Source organism: Gopherus evgoodei, chromosome 1, assembly GCF_007399415.2.
Source record: "Gopherus evgoodei ecotype Sinaloan lineage chromosome 1, rGopEvg1_v1.p, whole genome shotgun sequence".
NCBI lineage: Eukaryota > Metazoa > Chordata > Testudines > Testudinidae > Gopherus > Gopherus evgoodei.
The window spans coordinates 6,035,434-6,061,945 of record NC_044322.1 but is presented as its reverse complement, the minus strand read 5'-3'; the positions used below and the strand labels follow the sequence as shown (position 1 = coordinate 6,061,945).

Here is a 26,512-nt window from a genome sequence, read left to right as displayed (position 1 = left end):
AAGGCCTGCAGGTAACCAGGGTGCACTGGAATCCAGCACAGCCTGGGTCCCAAATTCATCCTTGGCAGAACGGCTGTGCTTGGGACATCAAAGGGATGGAGAGTAGCTAGCCGTAGTGATGGCAAACGCTTGAAGCACATGACAAAGAGAGGTTGATAACCATGGAATGGGTTCCTGACCCACAGTGTGAGAACCACTAGATTAGGTCATCTAAGAGGGTCCTTTTTTTTAGCATCATGGCCCATGACTGTGACCTCAGAGAGGTCCACAGTACTTTGGACCTTGTCAGAAAGACTATTTATGTCACCTGAGCAGGACCTACTGAGGATCTCCCCATCTAGCAAGCTGGGTTCCTCACCAAGTGGCTATCCCAAGGATTCCTTAGGCGTCCCACAGTTACTGGATTCTCAGCATGATTTTCCCCACCCACTTGTGAAATGAAGATGAAGCAGAAGCTGAAGAGAAGGGGATTCAGTGCAGAAAGTGGACAGTCCCTGTAAAGATTCAGGCAGAAGATGGATGGTTCCTTATTCCTTCTTGAAAAAAGGGAAGCTCTGGGGAGAATGAGGTCATGAAGATCTCGTGCTGGACAGGGAGATGTGGAGGAAGAGTGGAGCTTCCCTTTGGTGACTGGAGGCAGGGCCGCCCAGAGGATTCCGGGGCCTGGGGAAAAGAGGGGGAAGCAGACAAAAAAAAAGGTGCTACCCGCTGCAGCGCTTGTACTCACCGGGCAGTGCTCCGAGTCTTCGGCAGCGGCGGTGGCGGGTCCTTTGCTCGCTCCGCGTCTTCGGCAGCACTGAAGGACCCGCCACCGAAGTGCCACCGAAGACCCGGACTGCTTCTGGGTGAGTAAAAATTAAAAAGGCACCTGTAGCCAGGGAAGGGATTCTCGACCAGGGCTCGCGGGCCCGTGTGGGGCCCCGGGCCTGGGGCAAATTGCCCCACTTGCCCCCCCGCCCCCCGGGCGGCCCTGACTGGAAGTGAAGGCTCAGATGGACGTAAGGTACAGTGGGAGAGAGGAAAGTTCTGGAGCAAGAGCTCAGCCAATGGCTGCAGGGGACACCCCATCTCTATGCAGGAAGACTCAGCAGAGAGTGGAGGGAAGGCAGGAGAAGAGCCAAAGAGCCACAGGTCTCATATGGCGGCCCTACCACTGAAGCCCTTTGAAACATGCTACATCCCCATCTCCTGCCTTGACTGGGCTGGGCCTCCTGAAGTGGACATGAGGCACCTGATACTTGGTGTGACTGGATTAGGTAAAACTGACTGAATCCACTGTGTTGTATGATGCTTCTGCCAGGCACCAGGAGCCTGCAAGCCAGAGAGGCAGAAAATGGCCCAGTATGTGGAGAGCAGTAGTGGAGTAAAAGCCCAGAGTGATATCAATCAAATTGCTGATGCTGGGGAGACCAAATCCTGGGGCTGATGGTGCTACAAGGCCTTAGAGTCTCAGAAATCATGCAAAGGAAGAAGTCTGCCAGATGTGCAACAGCAGCCCAGTAATTAGGCTGGAACAGCAGATGGACATTTGCCTGAGAAAATCATGGGTTGGATTTTCAGAGGTGCTTGGTAGCCACAACTCTTACTGAAGCCCATCTGTGCCATAGGCTCCCTCTGCTGGCCTGTAGCACCAGTTCATTCACAAAGAGAGCTCCACAGACTTCAGCAAGGGCAAGACTAGACCAACTGTTCCTAGAGAAGCGATGTTAATCAGTGATGGTGCACAAGGAAGGAGACAGAGACCAAGTCAACAATGATCATTTCCGCTCCACTTTAAAACTAATCTGCAAGGGGTGCATGGTAGGGGGTGTGGAGGGGTGGAATAACTTTTCGCTAAAATGCAGAGGTTAAAAAGTAGTTTGGGGGTGGAATGGAGACAGTTTTTTTCAAGCTTGTGAGATTTGTTTTTTAAACAACCAGTAAATCAGGTTTGAAAAGAAATCTGATTAACAAAAAAGGAAATGGGAGTACCCTTCGAATTCCCTGCTACCACATGATGCTAGGGAAAAAGTGTGTGCGTGGTCCGTTTTTCTGTTCAATTACTTCCAACCTGGACTGGCAGTCAGCTCCTGCTGTAAGTCGTAAGGGACTGATTAGCCATACCGATTTAACATCACGCCTCTGCCGACAACAATTTTTTTGACCGATAGATAGATGATCTCCATGTAACTGTCACTGTATAGCCTTCAACATTTCTATGAAATGTACAAACTTCTCCCTCACTGGATGGAACAGATTTCCAAAAACATCTGGTACCTTTGTTCTGTTGGCTGGGGCTGATCTCTGCCTGCTCTTTGATCGATCTTGAATGGTGTCACTGCAACTCTGACTCCTTTCCAGTTTGGAGGTTAGGTTCCTAAAAATGAGGGATATGTAAAACATTAGACTGTGTATTAACTTAAAACAGCAAATTTCATGGCACCGTCAAGCTGGGCACATAGTTCATTCTGCTTATGTGCGCCAGTTACCTGTGTCATGCAGGAGGCAGAGGTAGCCACCAAGACAGACTCTAGCTTCCACAGGACACCTCCCAACTATCAGAGCAGGGGGAACATGGAGGGAGATTATGACTGATCTGTTTCCTGGGCCACTGCAACAACACACGGCTCTACACCCAGGGCTTATGGCAAAGCCATAATTTAGCCCTGAATAAATGCATGACATTACAGAAACCCTTGTCCTGTCCTACTCAATCTCCCCCACTTGGTACACTTGATACAACCAATGAGAGTAAAGTTATATAAGCAGCTCCTTGGAGCAGGGGCCAGCTCTTGGCATTGTTGCTGTAAAGTGCCCTGCCCCTTTTGAGACCTGTATAAACAAATGTTTTTATGTATGACCCTACCATGTAGATCTTTATAGAGTACAGAGACCGTAAATGTAATGAATTTTACAATACAGCCTTCAAAGGACACATACCCAGTGCATTCATCCTCAAGAATTCTATGGCAACCGTGGGACAAATTGGTCCTATTCACGATCAAGGATTTAGAAAAATTAGCCTATGAGAAAAGGTTAAAAAAAACTGGGCATGTTTAGTCTTGAGAAAAGCAGATTGAGGGATGACCTGATAAGTCTACAAATATGTAAAGGGCTGTTATAAAGAGGATGGTGATTGTTCTCCATGTCCACTGAAGACAGGACAAGAAGTAATGGGCTTAATCTGCAGCATGGGAGTTTTAGATATCAACTAGAGCTAATAGTTAAGCACTGGAACAGGCTTCCAAGGGAGGTTTGGAATCCTCGTCAGAGGTTTTCAGAAAAGGTTGGACAAACACCTGTCAGGGATGGTCCAGGTTTACTTGGTCCTGCCTCAGCGCAGGGGGTTGGACTTGATGACCTCTTGAAGTCCCTGCCAGCCCTACATTTCTATGGATTCTACGATTATATTTTACCAATTATTCAATACTAAGTTTTCTAAAACAGCAATAACTTATTTTGGGCTGTGGTGACTGTTTTAATTAGATTTAAGTACTTCAGGGACGTTTAGAATAAAAAATTGACTTGAGCAATATTTATGTTCGTAATGGACAGCCAGTGTGAACTAAGTCTGTTTCTTACCCTGTCAGAAAGGCGAAAGAATAGGCGCTGCCTTTGGAGACAAAAGCCGACCGATGTGTATGTTTGCTCCGGAATGGTTCTTCATTCTCTGAATCCGAGAGGCGTTCTGGAAACTGAAGTTAATAAAGGAAGAATCAGCTGGCATGCACAAAAAAGTCACTCAGGAAATAGTTATTTTTCCTTGGGAAAATGTTTCAAGTCTCCAAAAGCCCATGTAGTGGTGACATTTGAAGTATGTAAAGAACAGAATGAGACAGACTGCCAGCTAGTGTATAGTGTCACTGATCTATTAACTTCCCTTGAGCTACAGCAATTTATGTCAGCTGAAGATCTAGCCTAATGTTTTTGCCACTTGGGGAAAAAAAAAGAACTCAAAGAATCATAGAATATCAGGGTTGGAAACCTTGGGAGGTCATCTAGTCCCACCCCCTGCTCAAAGCAGGACCTATCCCCAGACAGATTTTTGCCCCAGATCCCTAAATGGCCGCCCTCAAGGATTGAACTCACAACCCTGGATTTAGCAGGCCAATGCTCAAACCCCTGGGCTATCCCTCCCCCCATTGAATTAATTGAAAGGCATAATTTCTAATCAGAAGACCTTGCACACACTCACTACTCATATGTGCAGCTGTGGTTCAGTGACAAACTTTTCATTATCAAATACTACAGGACTCAGAGCCCATAGTAATTCATCCAGCAAACAATACTAAGGGAGCAACAGTTTGATATCAGCATAATCTTTTATCAGCCGTAAACTATTATATGGTGCTTTCTACACAGTCTATGACTGATATGGGCAAGAGACAAAGCTAAACAAGAAGTTACTCTTTTACCATGCTGACATACAGTCCCCTGATGACTCATATTGTATGTATTTGTAGATGTGTATTTCTACAAGTCTGTATGTGTGTGAGAAAGAGAGAGGATACATGCAGTGGTTTGCTATACAGGTTTTATCACCACGTGTTTGAAATGACCACGTTACTCATGAATGGGGAAGCCAGAAGTGAGTTTAATAGGCCACACCAAATGGGAGCCAATGAAACCTTCATTCCACATCATCCTGTATTCCAAAAAGGTCACATGTATTACAGATGAACTACTTTAGGAATGCTTTAGAGAGAGTTTTTAAAATGTTACTGGGACTGTTTCTTGCCTTCCTTCCCCCTACAGCCAGGTGCCTTAGTCACTATGGAATCCAAATGTACAATGCACAGAAGAGTTATTCAAACCTCTAAAAGATGACCTAAGGTAGGTTTCCTATAGCTAAAAATACCACAACTGTACAGTCTGGTATCTCAGGTCCTTCAAACAAGTTCTCCTGGGAAGCTACAGCTTCATAAGAATGGCTATACTGGATCAGACCAAAGGTCCATCCAGCCCAGTATCCGGTCTTCTGACAGTGGCCAATGCCAGGTGCCCCAGAGGGAATGAACAGAATGGTAATCACCAAGTGATCCATCCCCTGTCGCCCATTCCCAGCCTCTGGCAAACAGGCTAGGGACACCATCCCCTCCAATGACATATAGCTCCTAGTTTCAACTGTGCAGGAGTTGGAGACATTAGATCTAGAAAAGTGATTAATGATCCAGGACTGAATCCAGTCAGTCCTGCGTAGGTTTAATGCTGTACCTGGGATGAGCCCAGGGCTACGAAGTCCAGGTACACACCCTGATCGTGGGAGCCTTGGGCTCGTGGGACCCCCGCAACGAGCCAGTTCTGAGCTTGCGGGGTTGGCCAACGCTACGCCCGGTTCATGAGACAGCTCATGGTGTCCGACACCATCAGGTGGTCCAGAGACATTTATACCGAACACATCACCGGACACTGCCAATACCACACTGAGTAACCGAGACAGCCAACCAGGGAAATAACCCACTTCCTTCCCTGAAGGACCAAAGAACGCACCCACCCACACACTTATCCGCTCCACCGATACTGACTTGGACTCCTTATTCATCCCATGGATGGCGTACCCGAGCCCACTTATCCACTGACATTTTAAAAACTCTTGCACCCCAATCTGGGTATATGCCAGTTATGCGATATGTATGTATCTTTTCATCCTTGCAAATGATATCTGTAACCCCCCCTAACCCAAGCCTGACCCCAGATGTACAGTACCTTTCCCTCTCAACCTGCGTATATTTCATTTCAAACAGTCACTTTAATAAAATTTTTAAATCTGTTCTTTACTTACACATTCTTGATTCATTTTAAGCATTAGTGTTTCATCTTTTTTTTGCTGTTCTTCCATTTTTCTTTTTCCCCCTTCCATGTCTTCTAGAATTAGCTTGTGGATCAGATCCTCAGACGTTTTTTCCTCTTGTAATTTTTCTTCCCTCAACTAGCAGTAAAATAACAAAGGAGACAATATACTTGAAATAGGCTGTTAATACAGGCAATGTATCTGTTGAATTAAACATGGAACTGGGAGCCAGAAAATCCTGTATTCTAATCCTGGTATCTTACAATGATTCACTGTAGGAAAGTCCCTTAATCTTGCCACATGCCTCAGTTTCCCCATCCATAAATAGGGCCATCATTTACTTCACAGGAACGTTCTGAGGACAAGTTTTTGAGAAGTGTTTTGACACTAACACGCACTATTAAGTACCAAGGCTATTACAGTCTTTACACATCTTAAACTGGCAGCGGCGTTGTTAGGACCAGTATTCGACACAGCCTTTTTCCTTGCATCTGTTTGTAAAGCATGACAAGTAGTTTTGTCTACTTTAAGACAGCCACTTATATGGGATCCTACGACAAAGGTGCAACGTGGAACCATACAATACACACACAGAACCCTCCCTCAAGCAAAGATTTCTGTTTTGATCTTCAAAAGGGTTATAATGAAGTGTGTTCCGTTTGTTAGACACACTGACAGTACCCTTTAAGTTAATCTTCGCCCAGGTTACAGCGCTGCCTCCCACACCCGATACTGGGAGTCTACAGACAGATGTCGGCAGGCAGTGCTTAGTGCACCACCACCACAGATTGGGGGTGCCCAAAGTCGGGGGTGGGGGAGCATCTGATATTTAATCAATCAATAGTAAATATTTGCCCACGTGATCACAGTAAATGTTCTTTAAAGCCGTGAGGTACTGCAACTCTCAGTGCTTTGTTCTCACGCTTCCTTCTCATGAGCGTTCTCCTCCTTCCCTGCCACCACCTCTAAATTTGGGCTAGGAGAATATGAAAATCAAGCTTTTGAGCAGTGAATATTTCCCCCCCAGGTTCTAGACTTCTCCCACTTTTAGGCTTTCACCAGTATCTTGGTCCATAGAGATCGGCTCCAAAAAAAATCCTGAGAGGTTGTGATGATTTGTTCATCATTAAACAGAACTGTTAATTCCAACAACGTTTCAACTGCCATATTTTCTGGTTCTCCTTTAGTCATCAGTTTGTTGCGTTTCCTTTCCTGGCTATCAAGGTGTTTTTAATTTACAGAAGAAATAAAATTAGTGAACAAACACGCTAAAAATTGTAATGACTGCAAAAATACTTTTGAGTGAAAAATTTTATTTTTAATGTAGAATATTTCATAACATACTAATACATAGTATTTAAACTAGTGTAAAGAAGTGTGCTAAATACTTTGGAGACATGCACAAAGACCCTGCCTTGAAGAGTTTACAATCTATGGCCCCAATCCTTCAAATGTATCTAGGCACGCAGAATCCAGATAAGTTGGAGCGCTCCATTCAGAGTTCTCATTACAGGAGCTGAGCCTAGAAAGGCAATGTACAAACACTGGAAGGGGGTGGGGGGTAGGAGACTGCAGGGCCGCCCAGAGGATTCAGCGGGCCTGGGGTCTTTGGCGGTGGGGGGCTCCCCGTCACTGAATTGCTGCCAAAGACCGGCACTTCAGCAGCAGCCGGAGCGGAAAGATCCCCTGCCACCCAATTGCCACCGAAGACAGTTCCGGGGGCCCAGGCTCTGCAAGAGTTTTCCGGGGCCCCTAGAGCAAGTGAAGGACCCTGCTTCAGGGGCCCAGAAAAACTCTCGCAGGGGTCCCTCCGGGGCCCAGGGCAAATTATCCCACTCCCCACCCCCCCCGGCCGCCCTGGGGGAGTGAAGAAAGAAGGGCAAAAACAGGAGCAAAAATTGTATGACCAAATGCTGAAGTTGGGGTTGAGGGTACATTCTTTCGATGCATGGTTTGTTAATACTTCTCAGGAGATGACTAAAGGAATTGGGTCTGAGTCATACAGAACCTCGTTACAGAACTCGTATCAAGTCTTTACTCAGTAATGGGATGTGTGAATTGAAGAGGGACTGCTCTATTTGTTTTACTATGGGACACACAAACTCAGAGGTTCATGAGTCCTGTATATAATGATTTAAATAGAGGTAAATAAACCCGGATTTTTTAAAAGTTATTTCTGGCAGTCTGTCCAAATCCTCCCCACATCTTCCATCCCTTCTCCCCAAAATGTGTAGAAATCCACATGGAATTATCTATTTGTCTTCTAATCTATGATTATATTTGGATTTTATTTTAACGGCCAAGTACAGTGACACATACAAGAATGTTTAAAAACTTATCAGTTTACTGAAACAGACCATAAGAGGTGCAAACATAACCTCCATCAATGGAAACACTCAGGGCTATCTTCTTTGGATATTAAGAACAGCAGAGGTCTACAAAAACCTTACAAAAAGAAAAAAGAATCTCTTGTTGACAAAGACTTTTTGTGCTCTGTTTTGGAGACCATATATGTCTCCCGCAAGCCAAAGGTTAATGTTGGCATCCAATAACATATTTGTACAAAGGTAATTGAGAGCTGTGCTTCCATTTGACTTAGACATATGCAAAGTTTGCCCTACAGTATAAAGTTTGGAAGCCAATAACTCCAAATTTGGCTTGGAAGTTACCCTCCATGTACCCTTCCCCAGATATACATACCCCTTTGGATGTAGTAGCTTCTGCAATTAGCAGGTTTCTCTAACCTGGAGAGGAGGAAAAAAGGGGAAAGCAAAAACAAAAAAACCCACCACCAGAGCAGAAACAACCCATATTCCAATTAATGGAAGATTGCCTGGGAATTTAGGCCTAACATTTTTGTTTGAATGCAAACAGTCCAGGGAAGAATTTGCAACATGAACACTGCAATCATTGCGTTATAAGGCACAAGGAAAAGAAAAAGCGAAACAGACGACCTTACTTGTAACACCCAACTTGCGAGAAGTAAAAAAAAAAAAGATTCCTAGAAGTTTAGTTTTGATAATCTCAGATGTTATTAGTAATTATAAGTAACAGCTCTTATTTTAACCTAGTTACCCTTTTAAATATCCCCCAGGCCCTGATCACTGTGCTCAGAGCTTCAGAGAATAATCCCTTGCAAGTAATCCAAAGGAAAATGGTTGTTTTTTAAGGTGATCAGATTTCTCGTTTCTTGATATCAGAAATACTATTCCTATATGCTCAACATATATTTCCAGAATCTGTGAAACTCACATTTGACATCTTTTCTTCCTTGAACCTGTCCAGGTTATGGAGTCTTTAAAAGGTGCCCTCTTCTTAGGTGAAACTGCTCTGTCTACCCTGCTGCTGAAAAGTGACATGTCAGCACATGCCCCAGGTAGGAGTTTCCCTCCTGATTACAGAGTTTCCAAGGAAAAAACTGTTGTGTGAAGAGAACTGGATGCAACTATGGATTTACCTATATTACAAGGCCTCCTCATCTCAGCAAAATACAAGTACCCAAAGCAAACTGCTCAAAACAAGAAAATCTTTTTTTTTTTTTTTTGCTTAGTAAGATGGAAAACAAATATGTAACTTTACAATGTGCCGGTTTATCCTGAAACAAGTCATCCATACTGACAAGAATAGTATTTTACTGTATTACCTAAATCTAATCAACACTCTTCAGTAAAATAAATGGAGGGAGGGAAGAAAGAAGGAAAGAAAGACTACACTGCATTCAACTGCAAAGGGTTAAACTAGGGTCAATATTTAGACTTTTTACGGTGCCTTATATCTTAAAGAAAAATGTAAACACTTTAAACAATCATTACTCACACTTATAAGGAAGGTAAGCAAGTATCATCCCCATTTTACAGGTAGGAAAACTGAGACAAAGGTTAAATAACTTGCTCTAGATCACAGAGGAAGTCTAAGGGTATGTCTACACTGGCAAAGTTACATCACTGGCAGTTATATCGCTGCTCAGAGAGCGCTGAAGGGAAACCGCTGTTGTGTGTTCGCACTGTCAGCTGCCTGCGCAACAGTATGTTCACACCTGTGGCACCTGCAGTGGTATTTGGAGCGGTGCACGCTGGGCAGCTATCCCACAGAGCACCTATTCCTCTTCTGCCGCAAAGAGTTGTGAGAAGGTGGGGGGGTCGCGCAGCACCCTGGGTCCTGGCCCAATGTCCCATGATGCATTGCTTCGCATCCCAGCAATCCCTGTGCTTCCGTCCGCATCTGGCACCATCTTTCAACTGTTTGTGTACTGCGTACTCTGCCTCTTCTGTCTGCAGGAATGGATCCCGCACTGCTGGCCAACATGGTGCTCACTCTGACATCACAAGTGGCAGTGGAGATATTCCTTAAACTACAAAGGCAAAAGGAGCGCGCATTGATCTTGCCACATGTAGTAGCTATGACATGAGATTGCTTGTGGCATTCACAGAGGTGCTGACCACAGTGGAACACCGCTTTTGGGCTCGGGAAACAAGCACTGAGTGGTGGGATCATATCGTCATGCACGTCTGGGATGACGAGCAGTGGCTGCAGAACTTTTAGAAAGCCACATTCATGGGACTATGTGATCTTGCCCCAGTCCTGAGGCACAAGGACACGAGAATGAGAGCTGCCCGGTCGTTGGAGAAGCGTGTGGTGATTGCACTGTGGAAGCTGGCTACTCCAGACTGCTACCGATCGGTTGCTAACCAGTTCAGAGTGGAAAAGTAGACTGCTGGAATCGTGTTGATGGAAGTGTGCAGGGCCAAATTGCATCCTGCTCCACAAGACCATGACTCTGGGCAACATGCATGACATTGTGGATAGCTTTGCACAAATGGGCTTCCCTAACTGTGGAGGGGCAATAGATGACATGCATATTCCCGTTCTGGAACCAGACCACCTAGCCACTGAATACATTAACAGGAAGGGGTACTTCTCAATGGTTCTCCAGGCACTTGTGGATCACCGTAGGCAATGCACGGACATTAACGCAGACTGATCTGGAAAGGTGCATGACGCACGCATTCTTTCAGAACACTGGCCTGTTGAGGAAGTTGCAAGCAGGGACTTTCTTCTCAGACCAGAAGATCACCGTAGGGGAAGTAGAAATGCCCCATTGTGATCCTGGGAGACCCTGCCTACCCCTTAATACCATTGATTATGAAGTCATGCATGGAGCACCTCGACAGCAGCAAGGAGTGGTTTCAACAACAGGCTGAGCAAGTCGCAGAATGACAGCTGAGTGTGCTTTTGGCAATTAAAAGCCCATGGGTGCTACCTATATGGGAGGCTGGACCTGGCCGATGACAATATTCTGATGTTTATAGCCACGTGCTGTACGCTCCATACTTGTGAAGGGAAGGGTGAAAGCTTCATTCAGGGCTGGACCATAGAGGCTCAGCGCCTGGAGGCTGAATTCGAACAGCCCGAGACCAGGGCTATTATAGGGGTGCAGCGCAGGGCCATAAGGGTCAGGGATGCCTTGAGGCAGCAATTTGAAGCTGAAAGCCACTAATATTTGTTGCTATGCTCAGGACTGCAGTGCTTGTAATGCTAGGAGGCAATTGTGATTGGTGCAGACAATGCCGCTATGAAGGTGTAAGAAAACTGCCTGTTGCTCTGCAGGGTTCTGTTTGCTTTCAATGACTGGAATAAGATTGCTTTCAACCAAAAGAATTCTTTTATTAAAAAACAACAACTGGAGGGGAGAGAGACAAACAAAAAAATAATCAGCACTGTGGAAGATGGGGGAAGGGAGGATCCCAGGAGCAGGTGACAGCTAAAGTCCAGGTATCATATGCAACCTTGTCCTTTGGAGCACGGTGCAGCGGATACTGGACTTCAGCAGGGCTAAAGTGCAGAGGGACGGGGACTGAGTGCAGTGGGTACTGGGAGTCCGCAGGGCTGGACTGTGATAGGGCAGGAGTGGAATGCAGTGGGTACAGACTGGAGCCAGGAGGTTGAGAGGAGTGTGTTGGCGTGTCTGGGAGGCGCATAGGAAAGAGTTTTGTGACAGTGGCTGCAGGGGAGGGTGGGCACGGAGCTGCTTGGTTTGCAGTGCTAATATCGCCTGCAGCGTGTCTGCTTGGTGCTCCGTAACGTTTAAGAGCCGCTCCATGGCTTCGTTCTGGCACACTGCATTCTCCTTTTGGTTCCTCTTCTCGCTGTCCCGCCACTCTTTCAATTCTTGTGTTTTGGCAGCAGAGTGCATCATGATATAACGCAGAAAGTCCTCCTTAGTTCTTCGTGGCCACTTTCTAATTCTGCGCAGCTGTTCAGCCGGCGATAAAGAGGGAGGTTGGGCTCCGAACGTCATATATGTGAAGCCAAAATGCAACATTTACAGAAGCAGTATTGTTTGCAACACACAGACCACGGATTCAGTGATTTAAAACACAGCCACTATTCACATACCTGGCTGACCCAGGCAAGCACATATGAGCCACAAGACCCCAAACTGGTGAGTAACTGCAGTGTTCCAGGACCATACGGTACACTGGGCTGCAAGCTCTTGGGAGAGCCGGCACTGTAGGGGGGCTTTATAATCATTACTGTCCCCACATTTTCCACAGGCTGTGTTAATTATGGAAGATCTCCTGCTGCTGAGGGCTGAGCATGGAATCAAGGGAGGGTCTTCTCCACGCCTGCGGCTTCCACCCTGGCCTTTATGTGGCTTGCGTGTGTGCAGCAATGCCCCTCCACCCACAGTTGACAGCAGAGTGGCATGGGAAAGTCAGCCTCATGGGGCAAGAAACAAAGCAGCTCTGCCAAAGAACTTGCGGCAGCGGATTGCCAAGTATCTCCACAACAGTTTCCTGGAGATCTCTGAGGTAGATTCCCATGAGGTGAGGGAGTCAAGCAACCCCCGTTCTGCAATTCAGCCTTGGCATGCGGTGGTACGTGCATCATACAGACAAGCCTGCTTTCTACAACCCTCCTGCCCCCAACAACTCGCTTCAGCGATTCCCAAAATCAAAGCTACTTACCAGGAGCCTCCTCTCCTGTTTGCGCTTCATCAAGCTCTGACAGCTGTGACTGGTGAGCCTCCTCTGGGGTAGAGAAGAGCTCCTGCCTGCATGCACCTCTGATCTCTGAGTCGTCCTATGCCTCCGGGTCCTCCTCTCCCTCCACATCCTCATCCAAGATTTCCTCCCCCTGGCTCGGTCCACTCTCAAACTGGCATGTGAGCCACCGAAGAATCCCCAATGGCCTTCTCGTGGACGTGGGGTCGCCGTTGAGTATCGCATCCAGCTCTTTGTAGAACCGGCAGCTTGTGGACGCAGCACTGTTAGAGGCAGTTTGCCTCCCACACCTTGTGGTAGGCGTTCCGCAGCTCCTACACTTGATCCTGCACTGCAGTGTGTCCCTGTCATGGCCCCTTTCTGCATGCATCATGAAATCTGTCCGAAGGCATCATAATTCCTACGGCTGGAGCACAGCTGGGACTGGACAGCCTCCTCTCCCCAAATGCTGATGAGGTCCAGCAACTCAGCACTGCTCCAGGAGGGGGATGCATGATGCGTGAAGCCTGAAAGATGCACTGAGACCAATGCATGCATCACCGAGCAAACAGGAAGGGGACTTTCAAATTCCCAAGGTATTTAAGGGTGTGGGGCTCACGGTTTGCTCACCAGACGGCAGGGCAGTAGAGTTCAAACCGATGACCAGAGAGGGGAGAACAGGCATTGTGGGACACCTCCCGGAGGCCAATTGCAGCACTGTAATCAACCAGGATGTCTACACCGGCACCGTGGTACTGTCCCCCAGCACAGAAAGCTGTACGGCTCTCGGGTGGGTTTTTTACTGCACTGCAACTGCGCAGCGTCTACGCACTAAGTGGCTGGGCATTGTGTACACTTTGGGAGTTACACCCAGAAAGCTGCTTTACTGCACAGAAACTTGCCAATGTAGACAAGGCCAAAGTTAGATACGGGATCTGAACGCAAGAGTCTGGGCTCCCACATATATTTTTAAATATTTTGGCCACTGAAAAAGGAACTGGGGACCACAAATGAGCTGTACTACAAATAAGGAACTACCCCCAGTTTCATGTCATGTTGCCCCTAGTGTTCAGGACTCTGTCCAAATAATGATACCTATCTCATAGAGCTGGAAGGGACCCTGAAAGTCACTGAGTCCAGACCCCTGCCTTCACTAGCAGGACTAAGTACTGATTTTGCCCCAGATCCTTAAGTGGCCCCCTCAAGGACTGAACTCACAACCCTGGGTTTAGCAGGCCAATGCTCAAACCACTGATCTATCCCTCCCCCCAAAGCAATATTATGAAACTCTTATTACAAGAGTTAGAGGGATAGTATTTAGCCCTCCAAATTTTACTTAGCTTAAAAATATTTTCTCTTTTTAAAGTTGTGTATTGGTTACATAAGGCTTGGTGACAAGTGATAGAGAATTTTCTCAACTCACAACCTGTCAGAATGATTACGTTGTTCTTTGCTCATAGGATGAGATTTGGGGAATATCCCCAATCCCTTCTTCTTTCAAATGAGGTTCAGAAAGGGTATGTACATGTTGTGAAGGGAAGGAAACAGGGTTCCAGTCTGGCAGTGAACAAAGATTGAAAAGAGGAAGATAGATGAACCTCAGGCCAAACAGGAATTAGACAAAAAATTCTATCCTCAAAATACACAAGTGGAATAGTCAAAATGCCAGAAGCACATTAAAATACTTTTCCTTTTTGCTGCAGTGGAAATGAGAAGGATTATCATCCATTTTTTTCAGGTCAATAAAGAGTTGCAAAAAGATCTCAGAATGATCTACAGCTGCTGCAACATTACTATGATTAAAAATAGGCTTATTACACTGAACTTCAAATAAAATATATAAAAAAAATCAACGCCAACACCCAAACACACTCAGCAGCACTTAGATTAGGTCTGCTGCACACTCAATACTTGATGACTGACCAGAGCTATGCAAAGGACTACAAATCAGCTACAAGTTCACTAACCAGAAGACGTATCCTGCACAGTGACAGTGCTCACATAAAAGGTTTGTGGAACGTGGGGAGGAAGATGGGTGAGTCCCCCCCAAAAGTTCCAGGCATTTAGTAGTTTGGAGGAGCAAAACCAGATGTCAAGATTAATACCCCATTGAAATGCACTGAGGCACTTCAAACCCCTGTAGTTACCAGAGGCCACTGTAGCTGAGGGTAGAATAGCAATGCTCAGACAAAGTTGCCAGCAGATGGTGGAAGAAAGATATTCCCTCAAGCCCAGCAGAAATCCCCGGTACACAGCCTAATTGGTTGGGCTGTGTGCTGAGGCCAGGATTTGGGCTATTTGTAGTTCACACAATTCAGATTCAGGAAGAAAAACTGCATCTAGTCACATCTCCTTGGAGACAGACAGACACAAACACACAAACCAGTGAAAAAATAAAATTCTGCAGAAATGCTGAATAAGCCCCATATCTCACCAGGGAAGGTCTCCTCCTCACCATTAGGAAGTAGATTTATAAAATCCTGGTGTGGCTGATACTTTAGACCTCCACCAAACGTTACATTCATTTTTTTAAACCAAGAGGCTCAGTTACAAAATATTCATCTCTAAGTTTGTTTGTTTTTTAAGTTGTAATTTCCTAACTATAGTGGTGTCCATTTAAGTTAACTGATAAATTAGACATTTACGTGAATAAAATCTCTATGCACCTAATCTTTTACCAAACTCCCGACAGTGGTAAAAATGTCAGAAGTCATTGCACTTTGTTTACTCTAGAGGCTTGTCTAAAATAGAGAAATCAATTGATTGCAGCATCCCTCAGTTGACTGATTCACACCTTGCATCCACTTGCAAATGTGTCTGAAATGAAGTGAAAAGACCACAATCAATAACTCCTAGGGACAAAGCCTCAATTAACTGAAGCTCTACTGACTGTGTGTCACTGAGGCAACTCAAAGCTAAAAATCAGTGCAATCACCTCTTCTAGATGTCACTCTTAACCTTAACTCTGCCCCTTTGTATGTATGCATTACACTGGTCTTCACAGGATGCTGAATTCTTCAAAAGAAGACTGCCAGGATTATTTCATTAGAAAAATGCATTTCCTTCCCTTTGCAGATACGCATATATACTATCCTTATCAAAAATAGCTAAACCACTTTTGGGCAAGCTTTACCAAAAAAATAAAAAATAAAATAAATAAACCAACCACATCATACTCCAAAATCCCACCTTTGCGCAGCCCCAATCCAGCAAATGGATCTGCTGTCAGAGGCCCTTGCTCTTGTGTGGAGCCCTGTTGAAATAAACAGGGTTCTGCATGCGTCCACACTAGCAGATCTGATTATAGGATCAGGGCTTATGCCTGGAAAAAATGAAAGTTTCAGAAAGTTATGAATAACTCAGAACTAGGGGTGGAGGGGTTAGAATAGAAACTATTATCCTATCTTAACTACAGCAGTCACTGCCCCATTATAATATTTCTAGAATAATGACTAGCTGCATGAGATATTTAGGGTTAGAGTTCAGTCATTTCAGTGATTTGTGGATAAAAAATGCTTCTTTTAAAAAAAGGGACGCTCCCAGTTATTTAAGTCCAAAAGGGCTGAATGGATTCTCCTCAAATTTTTTTGAGTTCATCTTTTGGCTAAGACCGAGCATTGAAAGCGTCAGTTTCCCAGATTAAGATTCTGAAAGAGTTATAGTAGGAAAGGGGGAGATTTTACTGCAACTAGCTTTGCAAACCTATTACATTCACCATAGCTCATTCTTCCATAAACCCTGTATAACAAAGATGGTAGACCTGCACCAAGCAGGTACATTTTCACCTTTTGGAAGGCAAATGAAGGCCGGTATACACTACAAAGTTACATGGACGTATGTTGCCTTGCATTGACCTATTTGCACGTCTACTCTTAAAATTCACCTCCAGCCAATGTAAGTGCCTTGGTACTGTGATATAGTAAAACCACCTCCCTTAATAGAATGGAACCACGATTGACCTACTGGGGTCAATCAGTGCAAATGTAACCCTAATAGTTCTCCAGCAGCTATCCCACAATGCCCCATTCCTTGTGATAGTGACTGTTCTCGTCACAACTGCATGCTCCACTGCCCAGGGGTCACAGAGACCTGAAGCCATCCCTGCGCTTTATGTCCCCATGAGTATTTTTGAAATGCTGTTTCTTGACTGACCACCTTGGCAGACAGACCTAGCAACCCTCCTTTCTTGAGTGTAATTGCCCAACCAGCCACGCCAGCTCCATGCACTAGATGCACTCTGGCTAAGAGGAGATAGGAGGTATGGGCTCCTGGGGAGAAGAGGCTATGCAAGCAGAGCTATTGACCAGCCACAGCAACATGGATATTTAAGAGCAGATTGCACAGGGAAGGAAGGCAAAGGGGTACAAAGCGGATCAGCAGAAATGCAGTGTGAAAGTGACAGAACTGTGCCAGGTATACCAGAAGACCAGGGAGGCCAACAACTGATTTGGTGATGAGCTGCAGACCTGCTGCTTTTACAACAAGCTGCATGCCATATATGGTAGAGATTCCACCGGTACCTTGCAGACCACTGTGGACAATTCAGGAAAGCCAGAGACCCCTGCTGTGAACAGCTAAGAGGAGGAGAGGAGAGATGCAATGCGGTGGTCGGCTATGCTGCGAGCCAAGACCTGTTTGAGTCTAGCCAATTCCACCAGCTGAGAGCAAGGATTAGCGCAAGGAAGGGGACCGGACCTCAGGTAAGTGTGTGCATCCATTTTTCCGTACAATGTTTAAATTTAAAAATGGCACCCAGCCCCAAATTAACAAGACACAGGTATCAACTTTTCACGGTTTTACTCATATGAGAAGAGGTAGAGGTACAAACAAACAGATGTAGAATTGGCATTTGACATTCATTCCCCTGTTGGTTTAGGCAGGTGGAGAAGGGGAGCACAGGAGTTTATGTACATAGGAGTAACCCTTGCATCTCCTGAGACATATCCATGAAAAACTTTCATGGAGATACTGTGCAATCCTCTCTGAAAGGTTTCTAGAGATGGCTGCCTTATTTCTTTCTTTGAGGTAAGATACTTTCCCACCCCACCCCACGAGTCCAGATAGCATCACTTCAGTAAACGAGCTAGCAGCATATGGGCCTGGAGTCTTCAGGATGCCAGCTGTGCTCTCTGTGCCTTTGTGACCCTCAAAAGTGAAGTATCAGCTAACCCCATCACTACTTGTGGAAAATAATGCCAATGTTGACTGCCATCACCCTATACTTTTCTTCCCCACCCGTGACCCTGGTGGGCCATACTACTATGGCTGGGGCTGGCAACAAGTGCTGTGGTGAGGCATTCCAAAGATGAAGTGTCAATAAGCAAGTCTTCTTAAAAGTGTTTATGGGAATAAGAAAAGTGAGTTCTGACACTTATCCTTCCCTTTCCGCAATGACTGTAAATCCAACGGTACATCTGTCTGTAGCTGCTGCTGTGGCAGCCTTGAGAGATGTCGCCTTCACATTTGCAGAATGCCTGATTTTGATGAGGAGGAAAAGAAGAGGACTAGAGAGGCCATGTTCAGTGAGATTCTGCAAGCCAGTACTGCATTGGTCTGCAAACAAAAGGCCCGGAGGGCCATCATGGCAGAGAGCATAGAGAAGGAAAGGGCAGACAGGAGAAAGGTTCAGAAATGCCAGCAGGAAAAGAATAAGGAGATGCACCAGCACATAATGGGTCTTCCCGGGCAGCAAACACAAATGATGCAGACCCCAGTGGACCTACAGGTCAAAAAAAAAAATAAAAAAAAAAATCCCAGGAATCCTCACCCTTTGCTGACCTTGGAGAACTCCATGGTAGCAGTTCTCTATACCCCTCAATATTCCACATGGCATCATGGGCCAGGATCCTTATTCCTTGCACTTCACTCTGGGAAACAAGAAGGAAAACCACAGCTTCACATACACACCAGCAGTGGTTCTCACAGGTCAGTGTATGTAGCCACGATGGGCTACATTTGTGCACTGAAATGGACTGACATGCTTGTTTGCTGCCTTTCCAATTTTAAATTTCTATTCTCTGAATTTATGTTCAAAGTTTACCCATTTCTTGCGTTTTTAAACTGTTTTTGCCACTGAATGAAGTTCTATTTGAGGAGAATACAATTATCTTTATTAGTTCACAACGCATGCTGCAGAATGCACAGCAGTACTCAAAACACGCAGTACTTGTAAACAAACAGGAAGGACCACATAAAACATAGATTCAGGAAAAGTCATTTATAAATGTACAGCAATCACTACACATTCTCAGCAGCACCCAAAGCTCCAGGCCAGAGAACACTGCAGCACAGAACATTACTTTTGCTGACTGTTCATGTGCTCTTTCAAAGCCTCCCTCAACAGCATAGCTCCACACTGAATCCTTTTAGTGGCCCTTGTGTCTGGCTGTATAACATCAGCAGGCAGCTGCTCCAGCTCCACCTGCACCTTGAAGGCAGCTTTCCTCCCTTTGCCTCACAGATATTATGCAGGACGTAACAGGTAGCTACAACCATTTGGATCTCAGTGAGAAAAATATCTCATCAAGTGAGTAAACACTATCAATGTCCCTTCAATCTATCAAAAGCACATTCAACTGTCATTCTGTACCCGTTGAACTGGTAGCTGAATAGTTCTTCGATACTGTCGAGACGGCCAGCACATAGCTTCTTGAGCCAGGAGAGCTAGGGCTATTCTGGCTACCCCAAAATCACATCTGGATTTCAATATCACTAATGGTAATCTGATGGTTGGGAACTTATGTCCCTGCTTGCAGCTTTTTGAACAGTCCTCTGTCCTTAAAGATGCAAGAGTCTTGCACGTTACTGGATCAGCCCACACGGATATTGGTGAAGCATCACTGGTAATCCACTAATGCTGGCATAACCATAGAAGAGTAGCCTTTTCTAAAGATGTACTCTGTCCAAGGTGCTACAAAAGGGATGTGCGTGCATCTATTGCCCCACTGCTGTAAATCCATTCACTATGGCCTACACATTGCTGAGCCTTACACAGCAGGAGACAATTAATGGCCCTACACATCTTTATGACAATGGCCCCAACTGTGGATTTTCCTACTCCAAAATTATTTCCCACTGATTTGTAGAAAACAAGCGTTGCAAGCTTCCACAGTGCAACTACCATTTGCTTCTCAGTTATCAATCCAGCTCTCATGCTGGTGTCCATGTGCTGGAGTGAGCTCAGCACACAAATCAAGAATGTGGCTTTTTGCATCTGAATGTTCTGCAGCCACTGCTCATTGTTCAAACCTGCATTATGATGCGGTCCCACTGCTTGTTTCTCTGGCTCAGAAGCAGCACTCCACCATCTGAAGCTGCTCGGTGACTGTCACTAACAACCTTGAATTGTTTTTTGCCATGTCCTTCAGCAAACTGTCCTTAAAGAAATCATCATGTCCACCATTGGTGCAGCACTTCCAGCAGGTCTGCAAACACAAGAGGATCATGTGTCCTGTATTTGCTGCATTCGTGAGAATAGTACAGAGGTCTGCGGGCTCCATACTTCTGTCAAAGATGGCGAACACTGAAAAGTGCCGCACAAGTTTGTGAGATTTAAAAAGGGGTGAGAACGTTATGGGATATGGATGTCATTATGGGATAGAGAAAGTTGCATGCTGGGAACTTGACCCCTAGCTCCCAGAGATCCTGGGAGACTCCTTTGTACTCCACAATTCACCACAAAAAGATCCCAAAAGGCACTGCACCAGATGACAGTGCACGGCACACTGGGATACCTACCCATGGCGTGTAGCCTTTTTCATCGACACAAGCACTCCTGGTGAACACATGCAGCGCTGATGCAAGCAGCCAAGTATGCATTCGCACGAGTGATATACAAACTCTGAAGGTTGTACCTTAACATAAAACTCGTGTCAACCAAAGTTTGTAATGTAGACATGGTCTAAGATGTCAGTAATTCTGGAACCGGCTAACTGCCAACTGCCAACATTTTCCTGAATTGACTGAATGGTAGGAAGGGATAAATGACCTTTGTTTTAGAAAAGAAAAGAATGCTTAGAATTCTCCATATATAGGTAAGCAGGCATATCTGAAAGGATTCCAAGTTTCTCTGGAAGAAAGTTACAATTAAACAAAACACTATACCTTCCTCAGCTGGCTTTCATATTCCTCACGCAGTTCCCCCGGTTTGCTTAATTTGATGGGTGCTCTGAATATAAAGTCTAGAAAGAAAAGAAAAAAGGGAACATACTTTATGTACGATAATTAGGACTGTCCTCAAGCTGCCCTTGTTACACTGTCTTGCTCTCCCAACTCAATACACAAAAGTGTTCTGAGAGCTAAGTGCCAAGCAATAACACTTTGCTGTTCTATAGTACTTCTAATTTTCTCCAAGCGTTTTACAAGCAATTAAGCATCACAATCCCCCATGGAGGTGTTATCTCCAGTTATCAAACAGTAATTAAGCAACTTGCTTGAAGTGTCACAGTGAGTCAGTCAGTGGCAGAGCCAGAAGTAGAAACCAGTGTTATGCTCTACTACAGTGGTCTCAAAATGGGGTGCGCGCACCTTGGGGGTGTGCAAGAGGATCCTTCAGGGGTGCAGCAGTTAAGGCGGCTTTTTTTTGGGGGGGGGGGGGCACTTCGGGAGTTCAGGCAGGAGTCCGAGCGTTTTTGGTCTGTCTGTTTTGCTTGGGGCGGCAAAAATGGTAGAGTTGGCCCTGCCGTGTGGCAGCGGGTGCATGCTCAAAATTTTTTACTGATGGGGTGCGCAATCAAAAAAGGTTGGAGACCACTGCTCTACTAGACCAAACTAGCAAGATCATCTACAAGTCTTTACTTACAAAGGCAGTACAATATCCTTATTCCTATATGTCTCTTGCTTCCATTTAAACAAAGCTATTAATCTAAACATAATTTTCTAAATTTTGTTTAAATGGTCTGTTACATTTATCAGCATACCTATGAGATCTACATTCCATTCACCTACACATTTTGCAGTTTTAACATCTCAATTAGCTGACTTATTAGAACTATAATTAGAAAACAGAGCTTTTATTTTGTTTGCAATGCACAGAGTAACTTCAGCAGTCTTAAGTCTTACACACAATTTATTCAACTCTTTCCCTAGTACACTAAAACAAAACTGAAGAAGTATAGGTCTGTCACATTTTAGGCGCATTTAACATGCGCGATTTCAGCTTTATGTGGTCGGCAAAAACAAGAAAAAAAGCACACAAAAAAAGAGAGAAAAATAACAATTTTAATACTGTTCTGTACTGCGGGGGCGATTCCACCTGCCATTACACTCAATGTAATTTGACTATACGCATTTTCCGCTTTAAACGTGCTGACTGCGGAACGTAACCCCATGTAAGATGAGACAGACCTGTAGAACACCAACCAGGTTTAACCATATTGGGTGAACAGGTCATTTTTAAGCTTCCATGGCAGTAGGTTTTGTTACTCTATTAAGTTCCTGATGTCAGCTTTAAAAGTCCCCACCCACTTTTATACAGCACAAGTCTGGACAAGTCACACTCTAGAGTCAGAGAAATTTTTAAGAGGAATCCAAAAGAGAAAAAAGAAGAGGAGTACTTGTGGCATCTTAGAGACTAACAAATTTATTTCAGCATGAGCTTTCGTGAGCTACAGCTCACTTCTTCGGATGCACAGAATGGAACACACAGATAGGAGATATTTATACATACAGAGAACATGAAAAGGTGGAAGTATGCATACCAACAGGAAGAGTCTAATCAATTGAGATGAGCTACCATCAGCAGGAGAAAAAAAAACTTTTGAAGTGATAATTAAGATGACCCATAGAAGGTGTAAGGAGAATTTAACATAGGGAAATAGATTCAATTAGTGTAATGACCCAACCATTCCCAGTCTCTGTTCAGGCCTGAGTTAATTGTATCTAATTTGAATATATGCGTAAGGCTGAAATTGCACATGTTAAATGTGTGTAAGATGCAACAGACCTGTACTTATAGTCCAAAATGAAAAGTTCAAAACTGTGCAACTAACTTAAAAGAACACAACAGCAGAGTCTCCAGCCTACTAACTAGTGAGGTCCTACTGCTCTTTTGTACCTGCTTTTCAGTATCAATATCTATATCAACTTACTTGCTTTTTACAGTCAGTCACTTGCCCATCACAAAATTTCAGCCATGCTAAAAACAGACACTCAACTGATAAGAGAGCTGGCTGGACAGTACGGGCATTTTAAACGTTGACAAAATTTTGAATTCAACTCTCTTGTCTTCCATGACTTGTCTTTCATGATTTTCCAACATTCTGATGCAACAAAAACACAAGACAACCTCCCTCAGAAGGCTGAATTTGGGGTACAGATCTGGAGCTTCAATTTTAAATGCTAGAAAGAACATAAGAATGGCCATACTGGGTCAGACCAAAGGTCCATCCAGCCCAGTATCCTGTCTACCGACAGTGACCAGTACCAGGTGTTCCAGAGGGAGTGAACCGAACATGTAATGTTCAAGTGATCTCTCTCTTGCCATCCATCTCCAACCTCTGACAAACAGAGGCTAGAGACACCATTCCTTACCCATCCTGGCTAACAGCCATTAATGGACATAACCTCCATAATTTTATCTAGTTCTCTTCTAAACCTTGCATAGTATTAGCATTCACATCCTCCTCAGGCAAGGAGTTCCACAGGTTGACACATTTATTAGAGTTAGAACGAGAAGCTGACACTTAGCACCTGCAAAAATATGAAGACTGAAAAATAAGATGAACTAGCTAGCTTTATATGGAAACATTATCAGAAGCCCTGTTCATCTTCCAGAAGCGCCTACATTCTGCCAAACCAATTCCATCCTTCAAGTTCGTAACTCCATCCATTCTCAACAGTTAATCCCTCTCCCTAGTCACGCCCCTCTCTCTTTGAGAATTTAGGGCATGTCTTCCCTAGCAGTGTTACAGCACTGCTGCAACAGTGCTTTAACATGGCTGTGTAGTTGCGGTACCAGCGCTAGAAGAAAAACAAAACAGTTCACCTCCATGTGGGGAATGGCTCCCACTGCACTGTCTACACTGGCACTTTACAGTGCTGAAACTTGCAGCGTTTAGGATGTGTTTTTTCACACCCCTGAGCAAGAAAGTTGCAGCGCTGTAAAGTGTCAGTGTAGACAAGACTGTCACTCTTGGTTTCCTGGCAGACATCACAAAAGCTGTGAGGGTCTCCTTGCTTCCCTTTTTATATTTTAAAGTAGTAAATGTTTTCGTTCACTGTCAGAGCCTAGTGCTTTTAAATATAAATTATGTTTATGCAAATGTGTCAGTGATACAGAGGTGCAGAAATGGGGGCAGGAAGGAAGGAAGCCCTGATAAAACCTATTTCTTCTTTTATCTTCAGAAAAATAACAGGTTTTTCATAGCCTACAAAAGATTTAAGGATGTAAACATTGAGTGGGGAAAGGAATTCCTTAGAACAATCCAAGGACTATAACTAGAAGCTAAGGACAGAAATTAAGAAAATTTAGGCTGGAAAAAAAACCAATAATTTCTTCCTTAAAGTGAGATCTAGTAAGTAGCCTGCTCTCTCAAAGAGAGTTATTTAACTACACTGGGCAAAACACTACAGAATGCATTGCAGGGAAGAATCCTGCAATGCCAGAAAGAGAGAGACTAGATGACCTAGGAAGTCTTTTCCATCTCTATGATAGTAAAGACGGTCTTAGACAGTGGAATTCATTCTTCAAACCCTAGCAAACACACTATCCTAAAGTTTGGACAATTTACGCCATATAATTGTGTAATATCTCCATAGCCGTCCCAAAACATGCAGGCAGTAGAAGGTATTAACTCTCAAGAGTCAGCCCCAAGCAGCAGCAACCAGAGCAGCACTCGTACAGAGGGAGCAGGCCATTAGAGACCTAGGATGCTTTCAGAACTCTTGACAGCAAAACTGTGAAGTATACTGAAAATGCACAAAGGAGGAATAAGGGAAGGTGTAGATGCTGATTGGGAAGGAGACATACAGAAGGGTGAGGCAACAGGCAAGCATTAAAATAAAACATAACAGAAAAGGCCACAGAGGTTGAAAGGGAAGCACTTCGAATCAGCAGTGGAGGAGCATACTGGCTGAGGCACCCAAACAGAAGGATTAATATATTTCAAGGACAGATGGGACTTTGTAATAATCTCCAAAATCACCTGCCTGCTAAACCTGACAATAGCTAGGCAGCAAGTATGGTGAGACTGCTGCCTATATGCTGACCAATACTGTCTCACTGTTTCCTTCTGCTGCCCCATCTGTCAGTATCCACCTGTTGTCTGTTTTCTGATTGCACACTCTTTGTGGCAGGTACTATGTCTCTTTGTTCTGTGTTTGCACAATGGCAGGCGCAGTGGGGTCCTGGTCTATATGCAGGGTTTATAGGTGCTACTGAAATATAAATCTACTCCGATCTGCAAAATATGAACCACAGATTTTCGCTCAGTGGTTCCTGCTTCCAGCCTAATAACTTGCAGCTTAACGAGCTCATGCATTTTAGAAAGACTTTCTATCTTAAGTTAAAGACCGCAAGTGCTGAAGAATTTACCACATGCTTGGTAATCTGTTCCAATTGTTAATCAGGGAGATGGTGGTAGAAAAGACGGTTACTCACCTTTGTAACTGTTGTTCTTCGAGATGTGTTGCTCATATCCATTCCAGTTAGGTGTACGCGCCGCGCGTGCACATTCGTCGGAAAACTTTTACCCTAGCAACTCAGTGGGCCGGCAGGTCGCCCCCTAGAGTGGCGCCAGCATGGCGCTCCATATATACTCCTGCCGGCCCACCCGCTCCTCAGTTCCTTCTTGCCGGCTACTCCGACAGTGGGGAAGGAGGGCGGGTGTGGAATGGATATGAGCAACACATCTCGAAGAACAACAGTTACAAAGGTGAGTAACCGTCTTTTCTTCTTCGAGTGATTGCTCATATCCATTCCAGTTAGGTGAATCCCAAGCCTTACAAAGGCGGTGGGGTCGGAGTGAAATGTGGCAGAATAAAACTGCTGAGCCAGAGGCTACAGCCTCTCTTGACTGCTGAACCAGGGCATACTGCGAAGCAAAGGTATGGACCGAGGACCAATGGAGCTTCGCGGCAGATCTCGTGGGTAGAAACACGAGCCAGCAAGGCGGCAGATGAAGCCTGAGCCCTGGTAGAATGCACGTTGATGTGGCTTGGGGAAATATGAGCCAAATCATAACAAGTGGGGATGTCCGCCATCACCCCAGATGAGATCCTCTGAGAGGAGAACAAGCAAGCCCTCCCTTTGGCCCGCTACCGGGATAGAGCTGGGGCACCTTAGGAAATGGTTCTGTCAGCACAATATAATGCGAGCACTCCACAGATGTCCAAGGAGTGCAACGGTTGTGCCCATTGCGTTGAACTGTGGGTAACATGAAAAGCCAAAACCACCTTAGGGAGGAAAGCCGGGTGCGGTCATAACTGCACCTTGTCATTGTGAAACCTAGTGTACGGCGGAACCCCCGTAAGAGCTCTGATCTCAGAGACCCGTCTGGCCAAGACTAGGTTGAGGTCCCAGGTCGGGGCTGGGCGGCGCACCCGAGGGTGCAAGCGCTCCAAGCCCTTGAGGGACCTCGAACCCATAGAGCGTGAGAACACTGAACGTCCATCTCAGCCTGCTGGAAGGTAGAGATGGCTGCTGAGTGTATCCTCAGCGCTGATACCGCCAGGTCCTGCCGCTGAAGGCCAGAGGCAGGCCAAATAGAGGGGATCGAGACCTCAGCAGGAGCAAGATCGAGCGAATTGCAGCTGTAAAAGA

General features: G+C 45.1%; 1 protein-coding gene across 1 annotated transcript in view; it reads right to left on the bottom strand.

Annotated features, from left to right (window-relative positions):
- The window catches only part of RNF169 (ring finger protein 169), a 48,859-nt gene that overhangs the window by 7,237 nt on the left and 15,110 nt on the right, over positions 1–26,512 (bottom strand). The window contains exons 2-5 of the mRNA XM_030555604.1: positions 20,857–20,933; positions 5,762–5,908; positions 3,562–3,674; positions 2,257–2,356 (exon numbers count right to left, since the gene is read on the bottom strand). Of these exons, the coding sequence (XP_030411464.1) occupies positions 2,257–2,356; positions 3,562–3,674; positions 5,762–5,908; positions 20,857–20,933 (437 nt within the window). The remainder of the gene's footprint in view (positions 1–2,256; positions 2,357–3,561; positions 3,675–5,761; positions 5,909–20,856; positions 20,934–26,512) is intronic.